Source organism: Uranotaenia lowii, chromosome 1, assembly GCF_029784155.1.
Source record: "Uranotaenia lowii strain MFRU-FL chromosome 1, ASM2978415v1, whole genome shotgun sequence".
Lineage (NCBI taxonomy): Eukaryota > Metazoa > Arthropoda > Insecta > Diptera > Culicidae > Uranotaenia > Uranotaenia lowii.
Window position 1 is genome coordinate 59,805,063 of NC_073691.1, and position 23,920 is coordinate 59,828,982.

The 23,920-nt window shown below is 34.6% G+C and overlaps 1 protein-coding gene across 3 annotated transcripts in view; it reads left to right on the forward strand.

Moving 5' to 3' along the window:
- LOC129737982 (uncharacterized) overlaps window positions 1-22,302 on the forward strand; it is a 368,340-nt gene extending 346,038 nt beyond the window's left edge. For all 3 annotated transcript variants that reach the window (XM_055729166.1, XM_055729159.1, XM_055729171.1), the window contains 4 exons: window positions 8,027-8,147; window positions 20,331-20,592; window positions 20,686-20,809; window positions 20,882-22,302. In XM_055729166.1, coding sequence (XP_055585141.1) covers window positions 8,027-8,147; window positions 20,331-20,592; window positions 20,686-20,809; window positions 20,882-21,127 — 753 coding nt within the window. In that variant the 3' untranslated portion in view covers window positions 21,128-22,302. The remainder of the gene's footprint in view (window positions 1-8,026; window positions 8,148-20,330; window positions 20,593-20,685; window positions 20,810-20,881) is intronic.
- Window positions 22,303-23,920: the final 1,618 nt, after the last annotated feature.

The following is a 23,920-nucleotide window of genomic DNA, read 5'->3' on the forward strand; positions in this document are numbered from 1 at the left end:
GTTCAATATATAGTGTTCTTACCCTACAATTTCATTTTACCAAAGATCAAGAAACTGACAGATCAATGTAAACATAACATCAAAAACAAACAACAGACAGCGAATAAGATTACGATTATTCCCAATTTAAGTAAGATAATTAGTACTTGTGAAATGGAAAATTATACAATTAATAAATTCAATTTTAGGGTTCACTGAGGAGTAGCGAAACGCCAAAAGTAGCTCAAAACGTTTTGACCAACTGGCAAGTAATTTAGTTTTAATTTTCACCGAAAAAATTCGATGAAAACATCAAACACTGAATAATAGTTAAAAGTAATACATAATTTCAGGGGTGGAAAAATCAACAATGTTGTACTAGGAATCCAAAGTAGGGATAGTTACCCTACTTTAGACAATACATCACCGCTTAATTTATATAAACCAAATGTTTTTCTAAAAACTGGACGGATGTTTTGTTAAAATTAATTTCTTCCACATAATCATCAATAACTTAAAATGTTTCAAAACTCTTTTCTACGTTTAAAAACAAATAAGTTGAGTTTCAAATTGTGAAAAACTTGGTTTGTTTTTTGAAACTTTTAAATGTAAGTAAAAATGTTATTAAAAAATCTTGAAAAATCTATTTTTATTCGAAGGCTCGCAAACAAGTACCCTTTCTGGTGAAATTGAAGCGTTTAGAAGCAGGTTGATGTATGTGAGAGTTCAACTTTTTTCCTTAGTAAATCATTAGTTTTGGTGAAGTTTTTGTTGTATATTGAGGTAAATTATTGATATTAAAATAGGGAGTAGAGCAAGCCAGTCTAGAACAAAAGGCTAGAAACCCTATCGAATGTTAAAGTTTGATGGAAAAAATGAAAGGGGAATAGTACGAGAACCTAGGGAATTGAATTAAAGCAAAATTTCATTTCTTGTAGTTAAAATTTTATAAGTAACTAGTAAAATCAATAAATTACGTGAAAATGATATCACTAGAAATAAATTTTCGATATACCTATTTACAATGAGAGTTTTCACATTGAATTCCAAATTATTATTGGAACACAAAAAAGATTAGATTCTCTAAAATGATTTTTAAAAACCGGATCTGAATTTGTTTTTCAATAATAATTTTAAATTTGATATTGAGAGCTCGTTTTAATTTTCCTTTCTCTCTTGCAGTGTTGGTTGGGTAGGGTCTACGAACTGTCATAACAACATTTTTCCTAACCAAATGACATCACATTTCACATATTGCTCCTTTTGCTTGATAAGTTTTACTTCTTCCCGTTTCTCCTTTGGAAGAAGAGGTCTTCAACCTTTAAAAAATCCTACCATGTAAAATATGGTTTCTTCACTTGAAAAGTTTATAAAACCATGCGATTAACCCTCCTCCATTCCCGGCTCTGTACTGTATGGAATCTCTCCTTTAAAAAAAAAGAAACATTACTCTTACTCGGGTACGTTGGATAAGTTCTCAAGTTAAACCAAAATTGTGCGGAACTCCTTTTCCCCTCTCTCATTCTCCATTGGAAGGAAAAAGGGTTTTTTAATAACCATAGAAGCATTTCTTGTACCCTTATACTCTCCCCTGTAAAATTTGATTAAATTTATTTGATGAGCTCTTGAATTTATTGAAACAACCGTATGATACCTTTCTTCTCTTTCCTATTTCGTGATGGAGCCAAATCATCTTAGAAATATTTCTTGTATTTAATGACTCTTCCCAATTTATTATCATCTGCTAGATTAGCACTCAAGTTATCAAAAAATAAATTGCATGGGTGCTTCCCTTCCCCCTTCCTATCGAATCAGTAAAAGGAGGAAACCTTAAACAATCATAGAAAAAAATCTACTCAAATACTTGCTGCCATTGAATTTGAATCATGAGTTCTCGAGTGATCCAAACATATTGTACGAAAACCTTCCTCCTCCTTTCCCTCTTCCCGTTGAAGACAGAAAGGGGTTTCGGAACACAAAAAAAACATTTCTCGTAATCGAATATACTTCCATGATAAATTCTATAAATGGGAGACCCTTTTTTCCACATCTTATCCCCCCAGTAGAAGGACAGGTGGGTCTCAAACATCGTAGAAACTTGACTCGTTGCCTTATACCTTCCTATGTGAAATTTGGATTCATTTACGTGACAAGTGACGTGGTTCTAGCTGAAACGATTCAACACCCACATCTAACCGCGTTGCTCAAACCGTCGATCGCGCGAATCGATATTATGTTCGAGATCGATCGAGGGGCGGACAAACTGGGCCTACTTTAAGGCGGAGAGTAAATGTTGAATTTTCGAATGTGCGGACTGCTACAAAACCTTTCTCGCACCCAAATAACCACCTATATCAAATTTGGCTCCATTTGCTTGATTGGTTCTCGAATTTTGCAAAAAAATGTTTGGAAGGCCCCTCCCCCTTTTCTATCTCCACACTGGAAAGAGGGAGGAGTTTCAAACCATCTTTAAATTTTTTTTTCCTACCCATATACCCTCCCGCATGCCAAGTTTAGTTCCGTTTGCTTGATTATTTCTCGAATTGTGCGAATAATCGTATGAAATTGTATTTTCGCTTCCATTCTCCCCATTGGAAGGAGGGAGGGGCACCAAACCATTTCAGTAACATTTCTCGTAACCAAATACCCTCCCGAGTCAAATTTCGTTCCATTTGCTCGATCGATTCTCGAGTTATGCAAACATTTGTCATTTGTTTGGGAGGCCCTCTCCCCCTTCCTGTGAGAGGGAGGGGCTTAAAACTATTATAGGAACCTTCCCCTGCCTTCAAAACCTCCATCTGCCAAGTTTTACGCAAATCGGTTCAGTAGTTTCCGAGTCTATAGGGAACAGAAAGACAGACAGACAGAAATCCATTTTAATATATATAGATGTTCAAAAATTAAGCCTCTTACTAGGTTGCTGGAATCACAGAACAATCTGTAATTTCACAGAATTTCAAGCAATATTTCATCATGGAATCTGTGTCACAGAACACAGAATTTTGAAATTTTCAAAGATTTCACAGAATTTTTGAATACAGAATGGATTTCAAAAAAAAATTTTTGTTGGCCAATATAAAATTTAGATTTTTTACTTTGAATTAGAAAAGTATGATAGGATTAGTAATATCAATTGATTTTTCCCAACTAAAATGTTAAAAAAAACACTAATTCATCTTGAATTTTCCATTAAATTCAAGGAAACAGCATCACAGAATACCATTACAAAGTTTTTGGGTAAGATCACAAAGAGTCTGAATTTTTTCTCAAAAGAACAGAATTATTTCGGCCGCCTTGCCCTTAACTAATGCAGCATCATTATCCATCTTTCGATTTTATTTGTTGTTTGGTCTTAACACATTAAGGACCACGATGTTGTTTTGTGTTCAATTTGTAGAGTATCGTGATAATTATTTTATAACATTTGAGTTTGTTTCGAACTGCCTTAGCAATTGATAAACTAGCATTTGTAAATATTTTGAAGGTATTTTATGCCTGTATGATCAAGAAAACTCGTAAAAACCGTCAAAATAGAGACATATCAATGTTTTCCCAAGGCATCAAATTCTTAATTAAAACGCAATAGATTTTTAAATCAAATTGAAAGTAGTCTAATAATTTTCTGCAATCATATTTTATGTTTTTAAGAGTCCAGTTCTGGTTTAAAAAAATATGAAACATTCACCTGCCACATTCCCATTAACAGAAAAAAATTATCGAAAATGTTGAAAAAAGCGATCAATCTTATCCCGTTTTACGATAGTATAGTTTCTATTCATCATAGCGGTGATAGTTTCTCCTAGATTTTAGGAATGGATCACTCGATTTATTCTTAATATTTTGGATTTCTCGAAACCTTTTTAACCACTGAAGAGAAAATACATTTTTATAATCGCTAAAAATAGTATTAGAATAACTTTTTATGGCAAATAGCGGTACGATGGGAAAAGCAAGAACAAGAGTTCATTAATTGCATAGGGGTATCTTAAATTTTTCAATAAACAAGCTAAACCCCCGCCCCCAACCCCTCCCCGCCCCCCCTTATTTAATGAACATTTGCACCAACCAAGTAGACAACGTGTAAAAATATGAATCATCGAGGGTTTATTGGTTAAAATCCACAAAATAAAATAAAGGTTTCAGGAACCATATCCAATGTTTAACAAATCTTAGATAAACTTTCAAACCAGGGTTTAAAAACAAAGAAATTCTATGTGGAGAACCATTTCGTTCGGAAAATTCTATTTAACTGCCTGTTTTTTTAAAGAAATGTGAGTTTTGAAAACCGAAAAAATGGTTCCATTTTAATACTCGGATTTAAAAACTTGATAGGAAGGTTGATAGAGCATTTTGATGTCTTCAAAAAATTCTCTTAAATCAGAGTATTAAAAAGAAACTAAAAAAAGGATCTTGTATAGAAGAAAACTTATAAAAGTCATTGCTTTTGTTTAAATATCACTATAAATATGGATTAAATAAAAGTTTTTAAAATTTCAGGAAAGTAGACCAGGAATTATTTATTCGTTAAAGAACACATTCAATGAGCCATTATTTGAATGTGAGGCAAAGCGCACAGGGATTAATCTACTGTTCTTGAAAAATTGGCAACAGTTCTGATGATATGAAAATCAACATTTTGTTTATTTTTAACTTTTCAATAGTTGTGTTAATAAATCTTTTGGCCATTAAAATAACGAAGATTCGATAAGGTTTAAATTTTGATTAATACTTCATCCAATTTTCCGTTTTATTTTTCAATATTGAGAAATTACCAAAAAAAAAATCCTGTAACTATTATCTCAGATGTCAAATTTACTCACGGTCTTTTGGGAAATTAATCATTGAGTTGCATTTTTTATATGCTGAGACGAGAAATATTTTGATTTTTTTTTTTTTTTGTTGAGAAGCAAAGTTAATTAATTTTACTGAAATGAACCCTTTATCAAAAATAAATAAAAAAAATATTCTTGAAGAGAATACGGTTAAGATGTGAGTCTATTCAAAAGACAATTCAAAAATATAAAATTTGAATGCTTTGGATGACCCAAATAGTTACTGACAGTCGATTTTTGGTCAATTTAAAATACTTCCAGATCTCAAATGTTTGGTCATTTTCAAGTAAGCAAGCAGGAAAGTTTTATCAATTTTCTTAATTTCTTATAATATTTCAACAAAAAAATTTGGATTACTTGTTTTTTTTTCACATTATAAAAAAAAAGAAATTTGCATTTTTTGTAAGATGTAAACTTAAAAAATTAGGATTTTTCCAATAAAAGAGTAAATCATTTATAATTAAGCAATTATTCCTCACAATTATTTGAAAAGTTTAAAGTTATAATTCAAAAACTAAAAGTTCACAAAAAATAGTTTCTTTAAATCAACTGCAATAAAATTAAAAACAACATGACGAAAACGAAGTTTGTCGTAAAGTAGAACAAAAACAATTAAAATTAAAACGGTTCAAGGTGAACAAAGTTAGTTACAAATTTAAAATCTCGATAAATATACCACAATTAAAGTGCGCATACTTACAGGTAAAACAAAAAAAATTAATTAATGTTATGGATTCAATTTCACTCAAAATTATTTGATTTTCTTAATTGAATTCAATTTTCGAATAAATCTTCATCTGAATTAAACTGAATTTCAGATAAAAGTAGAAAAATACACAAACGATTGAAATTTTGCATGGAGTTGAAAATTGATTGGAAAGCTAAGATAAAAATGATTTTTTTTCCATAAAAGGGTAAAGATTCTTTCATTACAAGTGATCCAAATTTTGCCGTACTGTGTGATTTTCAACTGATTGTGATTTTATTACTATCATTTTAAAATCATGATATTTCTCTCCAAGTCAAGCTGAAAACTGATTATTTCAAATTCTATTACAGTCAAGAAAACTTGGAAAATAAACTAACACCTAAGAATAAAAGAATTCGCTGAATCATATAAAGTTCAATAAATCGATGACAAAGTAAAGAACTTGCACTTACTTTTCTAAACAATTATTTATTCGTTCAGATTTTTTGAATGTCAAAAAAGTAAAAAATAAAAAGTTAATGCGCGAAACCAACCTGCCAAAACATGAGATTAAAAATCGTTGAAATTTTAAGCTTTACAAATCGAAGAAAGATGATTTTATCGCAGTTTAGAAATTAAATAAGGAATGGAGATCTGAATTAGATTTAAACTAAGAAAAAAAATTGCAATCCACTTAAGGAAAGTCATCATATTTTTGAAATTATAAGGAAAAGAAACAAAAGTCAAACTTTTGAAATTTTTTTAATGAAAGATGAGTATTGAAAAAGCAGTCTCAATGCTGAAGAAAAATTCCTTGAAGTTTTTTTTATTTAATTTGAATATAATTATCCTGATTTTTTGGCATCGTGACCTTATAGTAAAAAATAATAAACAAAATTTTTTGAAACAGTTTTAATAAAAGTTTATATGGACGTGTAAAAGGAAGATAGAAAAATAGATGAATTCATTTTATATATGAAAAAAATACAAACATTAAGTAAAAGGATTGTAAAAGTTTAGGGGAAAAAACCTAGATAAACTTCATCTAAACTCTAACTGCCTCGACTCACATAAAAATTCCACACTGAAAGTTTATTGCTACCATTATGGGACTGTGTTCTGGGTGTAAATAAATTAGATTTAGATTAGATTCAAATGCTAGCGACATATATTTTGAAACTGTTTTTATTTTAAAGTTTGTGGTTTCCAGAACTCAAAAATTTATTTTAGTTACTTTTCCGTTAGCTACTTACTTTAAAGGTTAAACTTTGATTTTGTAACTATTTAAAAGTTGTATTAATCCATTTGTTGATTTTTTGCTAATTATGCTAAAAATGTCTGTCTCTAAAACCACTGTATACTTTTATACCTGTTCATTTCTAGGCCTTAAACGTTTTTTCATGGTTTTGAATAAACCTACCAAAAATAGTGCTATTCTTCTTCCAAAAACTTCAGCACTTTCTTCTGACTAGCAACTGGTATGGTAAAGTTTTCCAGAAACGTAACTTTTTCGCTTCATTTAATCTGAAAATCACCCAATACTCCCACAAGAAGTTCCCGAGTGTGCCAAAATTCGACGTGTTGTGATGGAGAATGACGTATTAGGGAGTTGATGGTGTGCGTGAATATAAAAACGACTTGATGGGTGAAATTGAAACTTTGCTCCATTGAATCAGTAGACGCTAGAAAAAAAAATCTGTCAAAAACTAACAACAACAACATCCAATGGCTTTGGCTTCTTGTCGACCTTTTTTGCGGCTGGTTGTTTTTATTGTGTTTTCTGTTTTTTTTGTCGAATTCAGCGCTCGGCTCAACGAAAAGGGGGAAAGACGAGATCTGTCTCAAGGCCCAATGATGATGTCGGAAAACGTGCCTCGAAAAACTGGTGTATGGGAAAATGTGTCCCGATGTATCTTTTTTTGGAAGTTTTCCTTCTAAAAATATTGTCGGTGGGAAGCATTCCGGGTTGCCTTAGTTGAAGTTTTTTTTTGTTTCCATCTCGCGAATTTTTTAAAACATTTTTTAAGTTTAAAAATTTTATCAGTTTGAATTTGTACTAGCTGTTAAGGATGATCTTATAACATCTTAACATCATTGTGAGGTTAAATCAACAACCAAACTGGCAACCTTGTTTCACCAATATGTACCAAACTGAACAAATTCTCACTGTGATTGAAAGACACGTGCTGGATTATTTATGTCGAGGGGTGAATTTAGCCGTCAACTTTTTGCTCCCACTTTATCGGGTTATCTCAAAGAAGGGGGAAAAAACGGAAGCAAGGCAAAAAAAAGTCCCATCGAAGAAGCTACCATTAGTGGGTGATAATGATCGGCTGAATGACTTTTTTTTCTGATTTTGGGCGAAGCTAGGGAAAGGCGAAGGCTCAAATTGAGTGGAAACACGAAACTTATCCATTTCCGGAATAATTTGTACCTATCTTGTCGCTTCTTATTAGCTCCCAGTTCGATAAAGCCAAATGCTCTTACTAATGATTAACTTGTTTGTTCGTTATCGCTCTTTTTTCAGGACGGAATGGGTCAGCTGAAGATTGTGTCCGGTGGAATCGAACTGACCGGACAGGCCACGATAATGGATGTGCTGCGAGCGTCTTCGATACGATCCAAACACGGGCTGCCGATTTCGATAGGTAAGTTTTGGGTTTTCCTTATGCTTTCAGATTAAAATTTTCTGAACATGCAAAAGTATCAAGACACAGGTTTAGATTCCAACTCATTTTTAATTATTATTTTTTCAATCTACCACGATTTTATGCAGCCTTTTCCTTAAGAATTGTTATTTAAAGATATCGTTCATTTAATAATTTTTCTTGTTAGGGCAAGTTTGTTGCTTCCTGAGCCGATGTCCGCGAGTTCGAGCCCAAGAGTAAATATCGAACGTAGTTGTACCGGATAAGTTTTTCAATTTTTGTCCGCCAACTGGAACATTGATAAAGTCACGAATGCCATAAAGATGGTACAACGACTGTAATCGAAACAAAAACAATAAAATATCTTTTTAGGACTTCTTTTTTTTCGATAAGTGATCGAAACAAGAATAGTACCGCTATGTGGTTTCGCTCATTAAAAAAACATGAATTATTGAAAATCGTTTCTATCCAAGAAATTCGAAAAAGTATTCTACACTGCAAAAAATCCACACTTAGAGTATATGTTTCTTCACACATACGTGCCTTAATTTCTTCAACCATATGATACTAATAAAATTTATGTTTGAGTATTAGCTTGTACTGGAATGGTCTATGGAGATTATTAGTTGACACATATCTTTTATAATTATCATCTTTGAAAAGTTTCACACATTCAAAATGGCTGCAATTGGGAAAAACTAAGTGCCGTAGAAGCATGCAGTTTTGTTTGTGTCAAATTTAATCTTTTTCCATCTCTGTAAGTGTGCTACACATCTTTATTACACCGTTGGCTTGAGGAGCGATCGGCTATCAAAACGCAGGTAAGTTAAGAATTTTATTTTCCTGGTTCATGTAAAAAAGGTACTTATGTGCATTTTCTTTCAGATAAAAAAATATCAAAACTTCTGGTTCGGATTAGGGTTGGAGCTTGAAGCAGACAACTCGGACGATGAGCCACCGATAAAAAACAGCAGTACAATGTAAATTTAGGTGAAAAAATTAGTTACCTAATTTTTAAATATTTTTTGTTATAATAAATAAACAACAAAATAAATTTCAAAAACATCACAAATGACTGCATCTTTAAACGCCGAAAAGTAGAATAGAAATACATCTAGAAATAAAAATTTGCTGCCTATTTTTAGGCGATTTTCGGGCTGAAATATTTCCTGAACATATGTGTGGCACATATTTTTTAATTGGGAGACAAATTGCAAAAATCTATATAGGCTGACACATAGCCCCAATGTGTCGATTTCGTTGAGTGTAGCTAAAGTGTCAAATTTCTTTCGTGCTATAGTAAAACCTCTTGAAAACCCCTTTAAAACCTTCGGCATACTATAAAATGCCTAAACTGCGTCGTAGAAGCATTATTATTCACTTTTCCACAGTAAATTTGAAGAAATAAACTTGATTTTTGAAGAAAAACATATGTATCTAAGTGTTACTATTCTTATTTCACACTTTTTCTCAAATTTGTTGTCATCAACTCCAATTGCTTCATCCATGATTTATCCGTTCAAAATTTATTTTAAATTGTAGATGAAAATTCTGACGATTTTCAATCATTTAAATCGTAACAAGCAAAACACATAGACGTACTATTTTTATTTCACTCACTGTATGTCTATTTTGCGTTGTTCAATGCATGTTATTTCTGTTGACATTGAAACAATCACGTTGCTCATCGAGCCGTACACACTCATCACGGATGCATCTGCTGAGATGGTCTTATATTCACAGAATATTATCATAGTTATCAGCCGAATGCTCTCCGCGATTTGAATCTGTTGAACCTATTGTTAGTACCGTAACGTGCGCCTTTCTTAGCCTTATAGCTACTGATTCGTTGCTCATGCTCAGGTATTGAACAAAGCTTTCTCGAGCTCCTCCGCAGTAGTTAACTCATCCAAGTCCAGCTGCGATCTGTGATAGCGCTCGGTCAGTCGCTTCCTCGCCCAATGTGCTTTCGACGTAGTCCTCCTTCGTTGTGCCTTCTGCGGCTTAACGATGAGGGCATCACTCCTGGACGTTACCCGTTGAGGTTTGGGTTTTGGAGGTTGATTTGGTTTCACGACAGCCTTACTTTTTGCGTTCTCCTTTTCATAAGTGCATCTATATCAAAAATTATCATCGTATATGACGTTAGAATAAAGCATCTAACTATCAAAAGTGGAGGCGATATACGTAGATACATATTTCCGTTTTTTCTGATTTACGACTTCGAAAACATCATGTACGATGTTGTAACGAGGTCCGAAATACTTTGCTACTTTATGTCGCATTGGCGGCTTGTTGAACGACTCGATTCATACACATTTACGATGTGGTGACAATTGACAGTTCGAACCACACTTTATGCGATGTGTGTTCTACCCTTGACGACTTGAAGTGATCTGACTATCGATAGACGATATAAGTCACCCTTTATGCGAGGTACGTTGCAGTCTTATACGATGTTCAAAGACTTTTACATCGATTGAAAACTTAAGTCACACGTTATTCGATGAGTGTTGTACTCTTGTACTATTTGAAGCAATTTTACATTCGATAGACTGTTTAAACGACACTTTAGACAAGGTGGGATGAAGTGTTGTACGATTTGCACCTTAAAACGATTTTGAGAACCACTTTATGGCCCTTATTCTGCACCTCACGTTAGATGACGAATGTTGAGAACCCTCGGAGTCACCGTGAAGTTTGTCACCTTATTCCAAGAGTCGATGTGGGTAAAGTGACAGAGGCTGCTATTCGCGTTGTTTTATTTTGATTGATTAACTGGTTAATCGCCGCGATGAATTGTTTAATGTTATCATCGACTTTTTTCGGCGAAAATAAAAACGAAATTGCTTGCCAGGCGTTTCGCTCCTCCTCAGTGGACCTTAAAATTAACATTTTAGTGTTGATCAACATACAGAATTTCGGAACTAACACGTTTTATTTGCCCGAAAAAAGCGTTGTTTAAATTTTTCTCCCAGTGTCGTTAGTATGTTAAAGTTGAGTGAAGTGTTTTTAATTCCTTAAGAGTGGTTATTTTAAGTAATCGCAGTCTTTTGAAAATAAAGTGGTGAATATTTAAAAACAGATTTGCAGTTTAAATAAATTCTGTTTTACCAAAATTCTTCAAAATACAAAATCAACTATCACTTCCGATAATTGTCAGAATGATCTTGTATTATCTGTCATTCATATTTTTTTTTTTTGGTTTTTTTCCATTTTTTATATTTTTATACCTTCTGCTCTTGAAATCCATTTGAACAGAGTTAAGGGGACAATATTTGTTCGTTTGAAACTTGAATGCAAATTTTCCCTGAATTTATTCTATTTGGTCTTAGAAAAATATCAACGGAAATGTTAAAAAAAACCTTCTTAAATAGAAGAAAAGCTGTTTGATTGTTTTTAAATCTACCATATTTTGGTATAATAAAATTTACAGTTCTTAAATATTACGTTCTACACAAATTTTCCTTTAATTTCTTTTACGTCACCATCTGAAAAGGTACCTACAATTCTCACCTAAAATCGTCACCTGAATGCGATATTTCTCACCCACATTAACTACGAGAATAGCGTGAGAACTCACAAAGTCACATCCGAAGTGACAACTGGTGACTCTGGTGACTCGACTATCGTCACCTCACGCGCGGCCTAGAATAAGGGCCTTTTTAGCATGTTATTTGTGTCACTGTGATTTGAATACGATTTTGAGTAAAGGTTCAAATGGAATTGTATACAGCCAATACAAATCAAACACAATTTTTGACATTTTGAACATTGTAACATTTTGCTTAAAAATACAAAGTTATTCATAAATTATAAAACAATAGGGGAGTATGGGGATACTTGATCCCCTTTTCTTATTTTCATCATATCGTTTTGGGAAAATTTAGCAACTCGCCGTCTTTTGCATTTTCTGACAACGTGTAATTTCAAGTTTATAAATATATTCCAAAAGTTAGAACTCGATGATGAGCTACAAACATTTTCGTGAGGTTAAAAAAATTGTGATATTTTTTAAGTTACAGGAGACTTGTTCCTTTACTAAAGCAGACTTGATCCCTTATTCAGGATGCCCTGATCCTAGGCAAAAATCTAATAAAATCCGAAGATAAAAGGTCCGTTGGCTATCTTTTGCCATATAAGTTCTCATTTCACAGTTTGTAAGTATCAGAAAAAATAGAGTTATAATAGATTGTCTTCTACCCTAGAGTCATTGCACACCTTAAGGTGCATTTTTTTCAAGTTTTTGATAAATACAGTATTTTTAGCCCTTTTTAACAGAAAGTCACACAATAAACATTAGTTATTGGCATTGGTCAGATATCAGTAATTTCATGATTACCATTTATTACGATCCATTCAGATGAAAAGTACATCTTTTTGGACTCTAGGGATCAATTATACCCATAACATGCATTTTGGAGAACACCAGTTTTAAAAAATGAGAGTTTACTATTGCTTTGGAAATTTGGCATTATGAAGTTCATGTTATACTCTAACGATTGACATATTGGAATAAATGTGTTTATAGTAATTTTTTCATGTGAGATACATTTCAAAGTGAAGATCTTCAAATCACATTTTGTTAAATTTTTCAAACAAAATTCAATTGCTTGAAAATCAGAATCCGGGTGCTTATGATGTTTCTGATGCTAACCAAAACCGCTAGCAAGTGGTTGTAGCAGCAGGCTACTTTTGTGATAAACTGCGCACCTCATCTTTAGGAAATCGAAGAAGTTTTGCATAAAGCAATCCTAAAAAAGGCATCACTGAGAAAATACCTAATTGGCGAATATCTGATACAAACCTTCATATTGGTTGATGATGCGTCGCTTTACGTTTATTTATTCATAGAAAACCGTCGCATCAGCCAAGGCTTCACTCCCGGACCAGAAGTCGTATATATTATTTTACAGATTATATCGTATGAATGTTATTTAAACTCATTTTCGTATATCTGCACCTACAATGTGCGGCCCATGCATATTCTTTATCGTATTTAAATACATTGCATAATTTTATTACGACAATACAATCCAAATCAAGAATATGTGTGCTTATGTACCTAAATGGCCTCCAAAATGATACGTATATACTGGTTTTGCTGCATTATATACGATATGTTTACACGTATATTTGAACGTATATTTGTGTTGTAAATTTGATATACCCACCAAATGGTTGTCTGGGCTGCTATGTCAACAGAAGATTTGCCGAATGGCTTCGCTTTTTCAAAGCCGTGGTGATGAACGGAATTTTGTTTCCGCGACGGAGGACAAGTTGCCTAAAACTTCAGAACGAAACGAGCAAAATAAACGCGCGCCTCAGAAGCGATGACGGTTACACGAAACGTTCAAGTTACTCATTATTATCTGGCCACTAATCATTTTACGACACTAAATTAAATTGAGTTGTCCCTTTATGCGACGATGGTTTGCAATACACAAAAGTGATGATTTACCATGCTTATGAAGGATTCTAGACGATTGTGTTTGTTCTTAATTACGATTTCGAAACAAAAATAATTTATATACGGATAAAATGCGATTTAAGGATTTTATTGCGGTTGTGAAGGATGTCATTTGAAATCGGTCGTACTATATACGACTTCATTCAACATATCGTAACTAAAAAAGTGGTGTTTCATTTGGTTTTAACATCTTGTGCGATGAATTTAAGAATGGTCGAATGTAAATTCTTTAGATCGGAAGTAACTTATTTAGGGCATAGAATAACTGACAAGGGAATTTTCCCGGACAGTTCGAAATACGAAGTAATAAAGAATTATCCTGTACCTACAAATGCGGACGATGTAAGAAGATTCGTAGCATTTTGTAATTACTACCGGAAATTCGTACCAAACTTTGCAACATTAGCAAACCCTCTTAATAAATTGTTAAAGAAAAAAGCTCAATTTATTTGGAACACCGAATGCCAAAATGCTTTTGATAACCTTAGAAAATATTTAATTTCACCTACTATATTGCAATACCCAGACTTTAAGAAAAATTTCACCTTAACAACGGATGCATCAAAAGTTGGTTGTGGTGCTGTCTTATCCCAAAATTTTGATGGTAACGATTTACCAATTGCTTATGCAAGCAAAACCTTTACTAAAGGTGAATCTAATAAATCCGTCATCGAAAAAGAATTAACAGCAATTCATTGGGCAGTCAATTACTTTAAACCATACTTATACGGTAAAAAATTTAGAGTTCGCACAGACCACAGACCATTAGTATTTTTATTCGGAATGAAACAACCATCCTCTAAACTTACGCGCATGCGTCTAGATTTAGAAGAATTTGATTTTGATGTTGAATATATAAAAGGAAAAGAAAATGTTGGAGCAGATGCTTTATCACGCATATCGATAACATCTGATCAACTGAAAGCAATGACAGTTCTTATAGTCAATACTCGATCTATGACAAAAGAAAAATTGTCGAATAAAAATCATCAAACAAAAGAAACAGATTTAACAGTCCCAAGCATAGAGTCTGATCAGCTCTCTGCTTTTGTAACTGAAAATCCATCGGAAACAAGAAAGATGTGGAAATTACAAACATCAATTGACGATAAAATGTGGAAATTCATATTAAAAAACAAAAAGAAAGAAATAATTGTAGCACAAATTCAACAAGACAATGAAAGTGGAAGTCAAATCCAAGAGTTTGCTCTTCCAGAAGTTGAAAATAAAGCAAAATTTTCGAATGTCAACAAAACAAATAAAAACAAAAAAGGAAGTCAAATCTTAGAGTTTGTTCTTCCAAAAATTGAGGAAAAAGCGAAATTATTAAACGTCGACAAAATAGCTATTGAAATAAGTAAAAACCTGTTCAAATATATCTCTTTGAATTCGTTCAAGATGATGACAAATAAAATAGCAAAAAGCATGCAAATTATTATTTACACTAAACCTCAATTTATAAACAGCGCACGTGAAATTCAACGGATACTCGAGAATTATCATAATTCACCAACAGGAGGACACATAGGTCAACAACGATTGTATCTGAAACTTCGTGAAAAATTTAATTGGAAGGACATGAAAGGTTCAATTGCTCGATTTGTAAAGGCCTGCGAATCGTGTAAAAAGAACAAAATTTCGAAACATACAAGGGAAAGTATGATGGTAACTACAACACCATCTAATCCGTTTGAAGTAATCTTAATTGATACTGTTGGTCCACTACCAATCAGTGTTAATGGTAACAGGTATGCAATAAGTATACAATGCGACCTAACTAAATATATAACGCTAATACCCATTAAAAATAAGGAAGCTAATACTATAGCTAAGGCTTTAGTCGAAAATTTTATTTTAGTCTATGGTAACTTTATGGAACTAAGGTCTGATCAAGGCACTGAATATAAAAATGATGTACTTGAACAGATAAGTAAGTTACTAGGAATTAGACAAAACTTTTCAACTGCGTATCATCCTCAAACCATTGGATCCCTCGAAAGAAATCATAGATGCTTAAATGAATACCTGAGATCATACGTTAATGATCAAAAATCCGATTGGGATGAGTGGATGAAATACTACTGTTTCTCATACAATACAACACCTCATACTGACCATGGATTCACACCATACGAATTAATATTTGGAAAAAAAGCAAAATTACCGCAAGAAATTTTTGAATGTGGAATAGAACCGTTATATAATTTTGATGACTACGTATGTGATTTAAAATACAAATTACAAAGAACAAATGAAAATGCAAGACAAAATTTATTAAAACATAAACAAGAAAGAAGAAAAAATAGCATATAAAAATCAAACCCTATTCTGATCAAAGTTGGAGACATTATTTATATCACAAACGAAAATAGAAAAAAACTTGATGAATTTTACTCTGGACCATTTAAAATATTGGAGATATTAGATTCAAATTGCAAAATACAAAACATTCAAACAAAACAGACAATAATTGTTCATAAAAATCGAATCAAATATGAAACAAAAACCCTGCATCATTTTTGTAAGGGTGGAAGGTGTAGCATATAATTTTAAGCATAAACTGTCATAAATTAAATACTCAACAGTTTTATGTTACAGCTTAAATCTCAAGTCACAATTCTCATATATTATTCAAATATTCGGTTGAAGCAACCAAGTCGTTGACATTAACAGTTTCCAAACAAATTTATTGCTGAAGCTAGTCCTCATAATCGACTAGAGACGTTGACCCATGTCATCATCACGTATAGACAAAATAACCGAAACACTCTTTCATATTTTCGTTAAGTGCGTAGCGTAATATGATCGTTCTGTTTGTGACTCGGTGCATCGATGCGTCAGCGCAAAGAAACCATAACACAAGTGGTCGATTGTTAACTTCGCTTACGCATCGATCTGATTATATATTTTTGAAGCGCCTTTTGTAACTCCAGGCTCCTCCTCAAAATGAATGTCAATGTAGAGTTAAGAATTATGTGTGTAGAGCACAGAGAACAGACGTACAAGCTAGCCCACGAAACTTGTGTAAAAATCCCAACACCCTTTTTGAACCAATTTTTGTTTTTTGGCTGGGCCACCAGATGTCTCCAAACACACCAAATAGAACTGTCAAAACAAAGCTGAGAAAAAATGACTAATTTTCAGTCAGTTTTCAATAGGTCGTATGAGTTGCTTGGCATGCTTCAAGAAAATCGCTGTTGAATTTTCGTAATACGTTCATTATGTTGCATAATAAAAAATATCTTAAAAGTTATTGGCTTTTACTTTCAAATTTGTTAGAAATACAAAGTTTTAAACAGCGGGCTGGTAAAGTGATATGTGAAAGTAACCCGCTTCGATATGCTTAGATTCAGTACTGCTGGATGAGACTGATCGTCAAGACTGTTCTTATATTTGACTGGACATAGTACATGCGTTTTCTAACATGAATTACTGTTCAAGAAGTGCGAAAACTTATACCAAAACTGTTAGTAATTTTAACTATCGTTGAAGTGCAAAAATAAAGAAAGTGAAATTTCGCCCAGTCAAAAGTAGCTCTGATTTCATTTTCTAGCAATAAATGAAAACGGCCCATTCTTCTGAGACATTGGATTTGTTTTTTTGTGAGTTCATAAACGATTACACCTTTTCGAAAACTTTGCACTTTAAAGTTGATTTGTAACTTTTGAACGGCGCAATAGATGGCACTGTTTGTAGTCAGTTTCTAACGTATTTTTTTGGTGATTGCATTTGAATTTTTACACACTTTTTTGACGATTTTTTGTTCGAGCTTGTACGTCTGTTCTCTGTGTGTAGAGTTAAGTTAGCATAAGAACAAAAAGAAACCAAATAAACGGGTTCAGACAGTCTTCAGTCGGACTCCAACCAAATCAGATTAATTGTTTAATGTAGATGACAAGTCCGCACTTTTACATAAGTGTTCACATTTACGATTCCCATTCGAGTTGTATTGATACAGAAGTTTAGCGAGGATTTTTTTTTAACGATTTACGTTGGCTGGGCTGCCTCTTCGTACCTTGACGGCATTGATGTGCTTGTTTACGTTATCGCACAAACACCTGCAATTTGCTGAATTTAGTCGCCACGTGCCTAAGTCATGGGTCTGCGGCCCTGGGGAACTATACTAAGGCCGCTATCCCACAGCCGTTTGAGCAAGCTAGAAGTAACGGATAAGTCCATGACTTTCAAGCTTCACCACGAGTCATGCCATGATGATATCGGGTCCCCATTACACGCAGATTTCACTGTCGTTTTTAAAAGACCGCCATCCTTCTTGTTAGATAAAAAAGGTTAAGGAGGGAAAACGAGAGTTTTTGGATTTAGTACACCCATAGAAGAGGTTGCAAAAATCCAATGCCTATTTAGCAAATCTCTGTGCCGATAATGCCCTGAAATGTGCACTGTGCTGAAGACGGTATGTTTGAAAAACCGTAACTGGCATAAGGACTCGGCTCCCAACTAAAATGATGCATGACCACTACATTCAAGCGAAACAAGAAACACATTTTATGGGATTTCGTTCCTATTGGATAATTCATCCCAGAAACAAGAAAATAAAAATATAAACCACAGCGACCGTAGGGAGAATCGAACTCAAATCACCAACTATATCGTCTTGCCAGACCGACATCTTAACCAGTGTACTAATTGAGCTTCATGCAGGAAGAGGGATATTTGTCATAGGCATTCTGCCACCAATCAATCACAAAAGAAACGCACGACAGTGGCTTCCCGGCGTTTGACCTCCTTTCAAGGTATTCATTTGTCTTAAGATGGAAACGGGAAAGGAAACGGGAGTGAAGGAAACGGGACACCCATTGAATGAGAACTGTGCTTTGCTTACTGCTTGCTATTACATACACACGCTACATATACACAGCTGCTAAAGCCGGGCAGCTTGGCCGGTGCTTGTTTGCCGGTGAATTGAAGGGATATATTCTTGTTGCTTTTGCTACATACACACGCACAGCTTAGCCGTGGTTGTTTGCCGGCGAATTGAATTGAAGGAATGTTTTTTGTTGCTTTTACTACATTCACACGCACAGTTCTCGGTTCGCTGGCTGCCTGGTGTTGGCCGATATTTATTTCCATCCTTTTTCGTCTTGTGATGAGATAGGGAGGGACGTGAAAACGTTTTTATTTTGTTTCTTTCAGACATACGCAATTCGGTCGCTCTAGGAGGTTAGTGCCGGTGGATGCAAATCGAATCAGCACCGGTCGCGTTATCTTCTTGTACCAATGATGCTATGTAATTGATTACACGCCATTGGCACAGAGGCTGAATTTTGGGTGTAGCCTTATACGACTTGTTCTGTGTCCTTGAGGTAGAATTGTTTGGCCACAACCTCACACCACTAACCATACTAACATGACACTCAGAACAAAAATTCGATCGTTTTCTGGCTAATTTTGCCACATACCGTCGGTATTGCAGGCCTGCAAAATTTGACAAAAATACACCCTATAGGTAAAAATTCGCCTGTTTACCCCGATTGAATCGTCGAAATTGCCTGTTTTCCTTAAGAGTTGGCTGGCACTTTCCAACTAGGATAGCATTTCATCATAAACGATCGATGCGCACTCTGGAATCAACATTGCGTACTACTGGAAACATTATCCGACTAACGAAAACGAGTGTCCAGTCAGTATGGTCAGTGCTCACACTCAAGGCTCCAATAACAACCCAGTGCCAATGCCAATGGAAACTTTCCCTGGAAAGGAATTCTATCAAGTTTGTCTTCGAAAGTAAAGCTAGAGAGCTCCAGCGAAACTGAGCGGCTATCTTGAGTAAGAAAGCCGTCACCCGTTTATGGGTCCCATGGCGGCAAACGTGTTAAAGTTGCCGCTGTCATCTGTCGAGACCGACAGACCTATTCTACACCATTTTTTATCTCAAAATTTTCTTTCACTTTTCGATTTCATATCGATTCCGCCATTTTTTTTACTACGATTGCAATTTCTTTAATACGAAAAACAACGCGATCCACCCCTCACAAAATTTTTCTGAAAACTGATTTGTTTCTTCCTTCGGTTCCCATCAAAATCTTTTCTCAGAACTCTACACAATCTTTCTCTCTGATCGCATCGAAAACGCTCTCGCAGGAATCAAAGTTTTTGAGTTACTGAACAGAGACATGCTATCTCAAATACCTCCATCATCCAGTTATTAATTTTTCTTGTATTATAACAGATACCTATATTTACTCTCACTTTAAGGCCTAAAACTACCTACTACCTTTTGTCGAAAAGATGAAGGACCTCCAACGTAATTTCAAACGACGCTCTATCTAAAATCTCATCAATTAATTTACTTTAATTCTCCATATCCTTACTAAGTAGAGGAAGTTTTGAGACCTATTCCCTCTATCTTCATTGTCCGAGGTAATGACGGAATGCATGACATTTTCAAAATAAATATGTCTTGCTCTGCTGTTCGGTAGCTAGTTTAGCTAACATTGGATAACGGCATTGCAGTCAGGGCATTTCGCTGACAGTTGATATTTTAGACGAGGCTAATGGAACCCATCATTTAGTGGAAAGCACATCTTCACAATGAAAGTTGTTTTAACATTAAGAAAATCATATATCAGAATAAGTTATTGAGTGAAGTTTAGAAAATAGTCGGCTTTCTAGCTTATGTATGGTCCTTCGAGCCGGATAGTGAAGATTTGTCAAGTTTCTCAATTTCAACTCTGTTCCTTGTTTTATTCCAGAATCTTCCCGCAACTTCAGCGTCAACACCCGGGACGCCCAGGGCATCCTGGAGAACCAGCTGTTCCTAGGCCACGACCGAATAGAAGTGCTCGCCAATCACTTCCGGATCCTGGACACCCACGGGGCAGCCCTCTTCAGCGTCGATCGGGACGAAGTGGCCATCGGGGCCAGTTCTCTCCGAGTCGAAGGCGAGGGAGGAGTCATCTTCAAGGATTCCATCCAAACCCCACTGGTGCGGGCCGAAGCCGGCAAGGATTTGAAGTGAGTTGGTGTTTGAAGGATCTTCCATTGGTAACTGGTTAACGAACTTGAAATTTTGACGGAAAATTTTTCTTTTATTTTGTGTTTTCTCAGGCTGGAATCTCCCACCCGATCGCTGGAGGCTCGAGCAACGCAGGAAATATTCCTGCAATCTCGCGCCGGAAGCATCGAAGCCAACTGCCTAAACGATCTCAAACTGCATTCCGTGGCGGGGACGGTAAGTTTTTTTTCCCAATTATTATAGTTTTGAATTTAAAATTATTTTTTGAAATTTGTTTCATTGGATCAGATCCGCCTGGATGCGAGCACTATCATGCTACCGAACCTGAAAACCGTTCAACCTCAATCGTCCTCGGGCTCGTCCCAGTCGGGATCGTCATCGTCCCGGGATTATTCTGGTTCCTCGAGCTCTTCCGGAGGAGCTTCTTCACATGGCAATAAAATCTACCAGCTGTGTGTCTGCTCCAGTGGGAAACTTTTTCTCGCTCCGGCCCACAGTATATGTGCGGCCGATGACAGTGCCATCTGCAGGTAATATTTCTCAGCTCCAACTGTTCCTGGACCTCCGCCCAAGGTTCTGATGATCCGAGCTAGTTCCGCAACCTGGAATAGGACAACTTACCAGGACGATTACTGCTGCGGCTATACGATTATTACCCATGTAGACAAAATCCCCCAGAAATCGTTCTAGCCTGTTTCCGTCATCTAGTTAGTCATGAAATAAAGCAAATGAAAATGAAGTGTACATACTAAATCCTGTAGTGCAATGCCAATACCGTTAATAAAAACGTTAGAACAGAAACGACATCCAAAATACGGCCTACTGCGTGAGGGCAAACACTTTTGTCGATTCAAATGTCAAGATACTCATAAATCTCATTACTTTAAGTTTGATCGTTATCGTTTTCAAAAACTGAGTTGAATTATTTAAATTTTGAAACAATCCAATTTTAATGTGTAGTTGAATTTTCGAGGCACGAGGCCTAATTCTGGTAGTCAAGTGACGTTACTCGCTAAATTTCACCTTATAGTCTTGATTCTTGAATACTGAGAACGTCCCAGCCAAGAAATTTGAGTTAGAATGAGCTTTGAGAACCTATCGAAGCTTATCTGAACTGGCATTTCATGATTGGAGTGCCTACAGAAGTCAGATGAAATTTGATGAGTCACGTCACGCGACTGAAGAATAAGGTCAATGGTATTTAATTTTTCAATTTCTACTGAAAATTCTCAAGTTCTCGAAGTTTTTTTGCTCTTTAGCTAATTTTTTGTTCGAGACATCTAACTGAAACTGAATAAAACGTCTAGTAAAAATGGCCTATACACTTACATATTGTTTCTTTAAATATTTGTCAATGTAAAAAAAATCAATAATCTCCTGATGTAAAATTCTACTATTTGTAAGCACAGTCTGTTATCTGTTAAGTTTGAAAGGATAATCTGAATCTATTTTTGAGGAATAAAAAACTGATCATACGGTATTTGTTGTAAGAAAATTAAATATGAAGGAATTGTTGTTATCTAAATTATCTATCAGTGGATGCACTTTGTTTGAAGTATCATAATGGAAAAATTGGCACAATGAAACATCGGAGCTTAAAAACAACGCTGTTAGCTTACAATTCGGCAATTGAGCGTAATGATCGGATTTAATCAAAAGATGGTTTACCAATACATAAGACATCACAAATAGTTGAAGATTATTCGCTTGCAGAAATGCTATTCCACCAAATTTCATCTAGGAAAGAGATAAAACAAATAGAAAAACAACGTCAACATTCGCTAGCAGTTGCATTACGAAGATAGAATAAGTCACAGCTATCAAATTGTAAGTATGGTTAAAGGAAATAAAAACAAAATAAATCTATCACAGAAGCACTCAGAAAAAAAAACAAGGACGCGAACAACTTACCCATAGCATACCCGACCCATACCCATACATAGATGCTTATTCAGAGAGGAGATATAGATTTTTTTTCATGAAAAAAATGAATATACATATCATATACATTAATCTAAGAAAACGCATGCAAACATCGATTGAAAATATCACAAAAATATAAGTATTGGAATCTAATTCTGCCAAAACATTGTCGTTTTTCCAAAGCAATTGATGACAATCCAGGAGCTACTGAATTTTGATCGACACCATTTTCGGTCATAAACAACTCTAGGAATAAAAACTGACGATTCACGCATTGCGGACTAGCTTTTAAACTGGATCAAATGATTCAAATCAATCTGTTAAAGATGAAGGTAAATTTTGATTTACTTGATCAATGGATTTTGGAAATATAAAAGCTATTAACAGACGTCCCCTGGAGTTGTTGGTGAATGACCATGTTTTTAAAATAACACTGAAAGAAAATATTTTAAAATAGGAAGTTGAACGTGACGTATTATTTTGAGGTTTTTCAATAAAATCTTCACCAAACGATGGTTGAAGTAATTCCCAGTCAACCGAAGGTGCCTTCTAGTTTGCAGGTAAGTTTAATTGCATAAAAATCTTTAAATCAACCAGAAATTTTCACTTGAATTTATTTTACCTTAGTAGAATGCTAGAAATCGATAAGACATTTTAAGTTGAATGTTTTAAATTTATTGTTGAATATACGAAATCAATGAAAACTGAGCCGTTTTAAAATTATAGTCATGTTAATGTCCACGAAAAGACGGTTTCGTTTCAACACAGTGTTGAATTTGGGTCATACCAGTGCACAGTGGTGCAGAACATCAATCTAGCTGTACGAAATTAATAGCGCCCAGGGATGAAGAGATAGACATTTGATGTCTTCAGCAACATTGTTCAATTTTACAAGGGGCATATTCTAGTAGCAAAATTTTTGCCGAGGGGTCCACCGATAGCGAGATAAAAATGCTAACTTTTTTGTTTTTCAAAATAGGGCTTTGATGTCTTCGACAAAATTGTTTATCTGATCAAAATACATAAGTTTGTTGAATATGTCAAAGTCCTGTCACATGACCCTCAGGAGTTACAGTCAAAGTAAAAAAATCTCTTGAAAAAACAGTTTTTTGAACCTGACACGTTGTAGATTGGATAAAATGGTTCGCTGTCTTTGAAACAAAGTTGTAACAAGCCACGATCTACATTTGTCTCATACATTATGATGGGTTTAGAAGTTGCTGAAGCTCTATAGAAAGCATTTAGTGTATTTTATTGGCAATTTTGGAAGGCTCATCCATCGAAAAGTGCACATTTTCGCAACATCACCTTTTTTGTGATTATTTTTGATGATACTATTTCCATCTGAAATTAGCGCGGAAATCAGTGGAACTAGTAGAAATTTAAATGATTGAAAATACACAT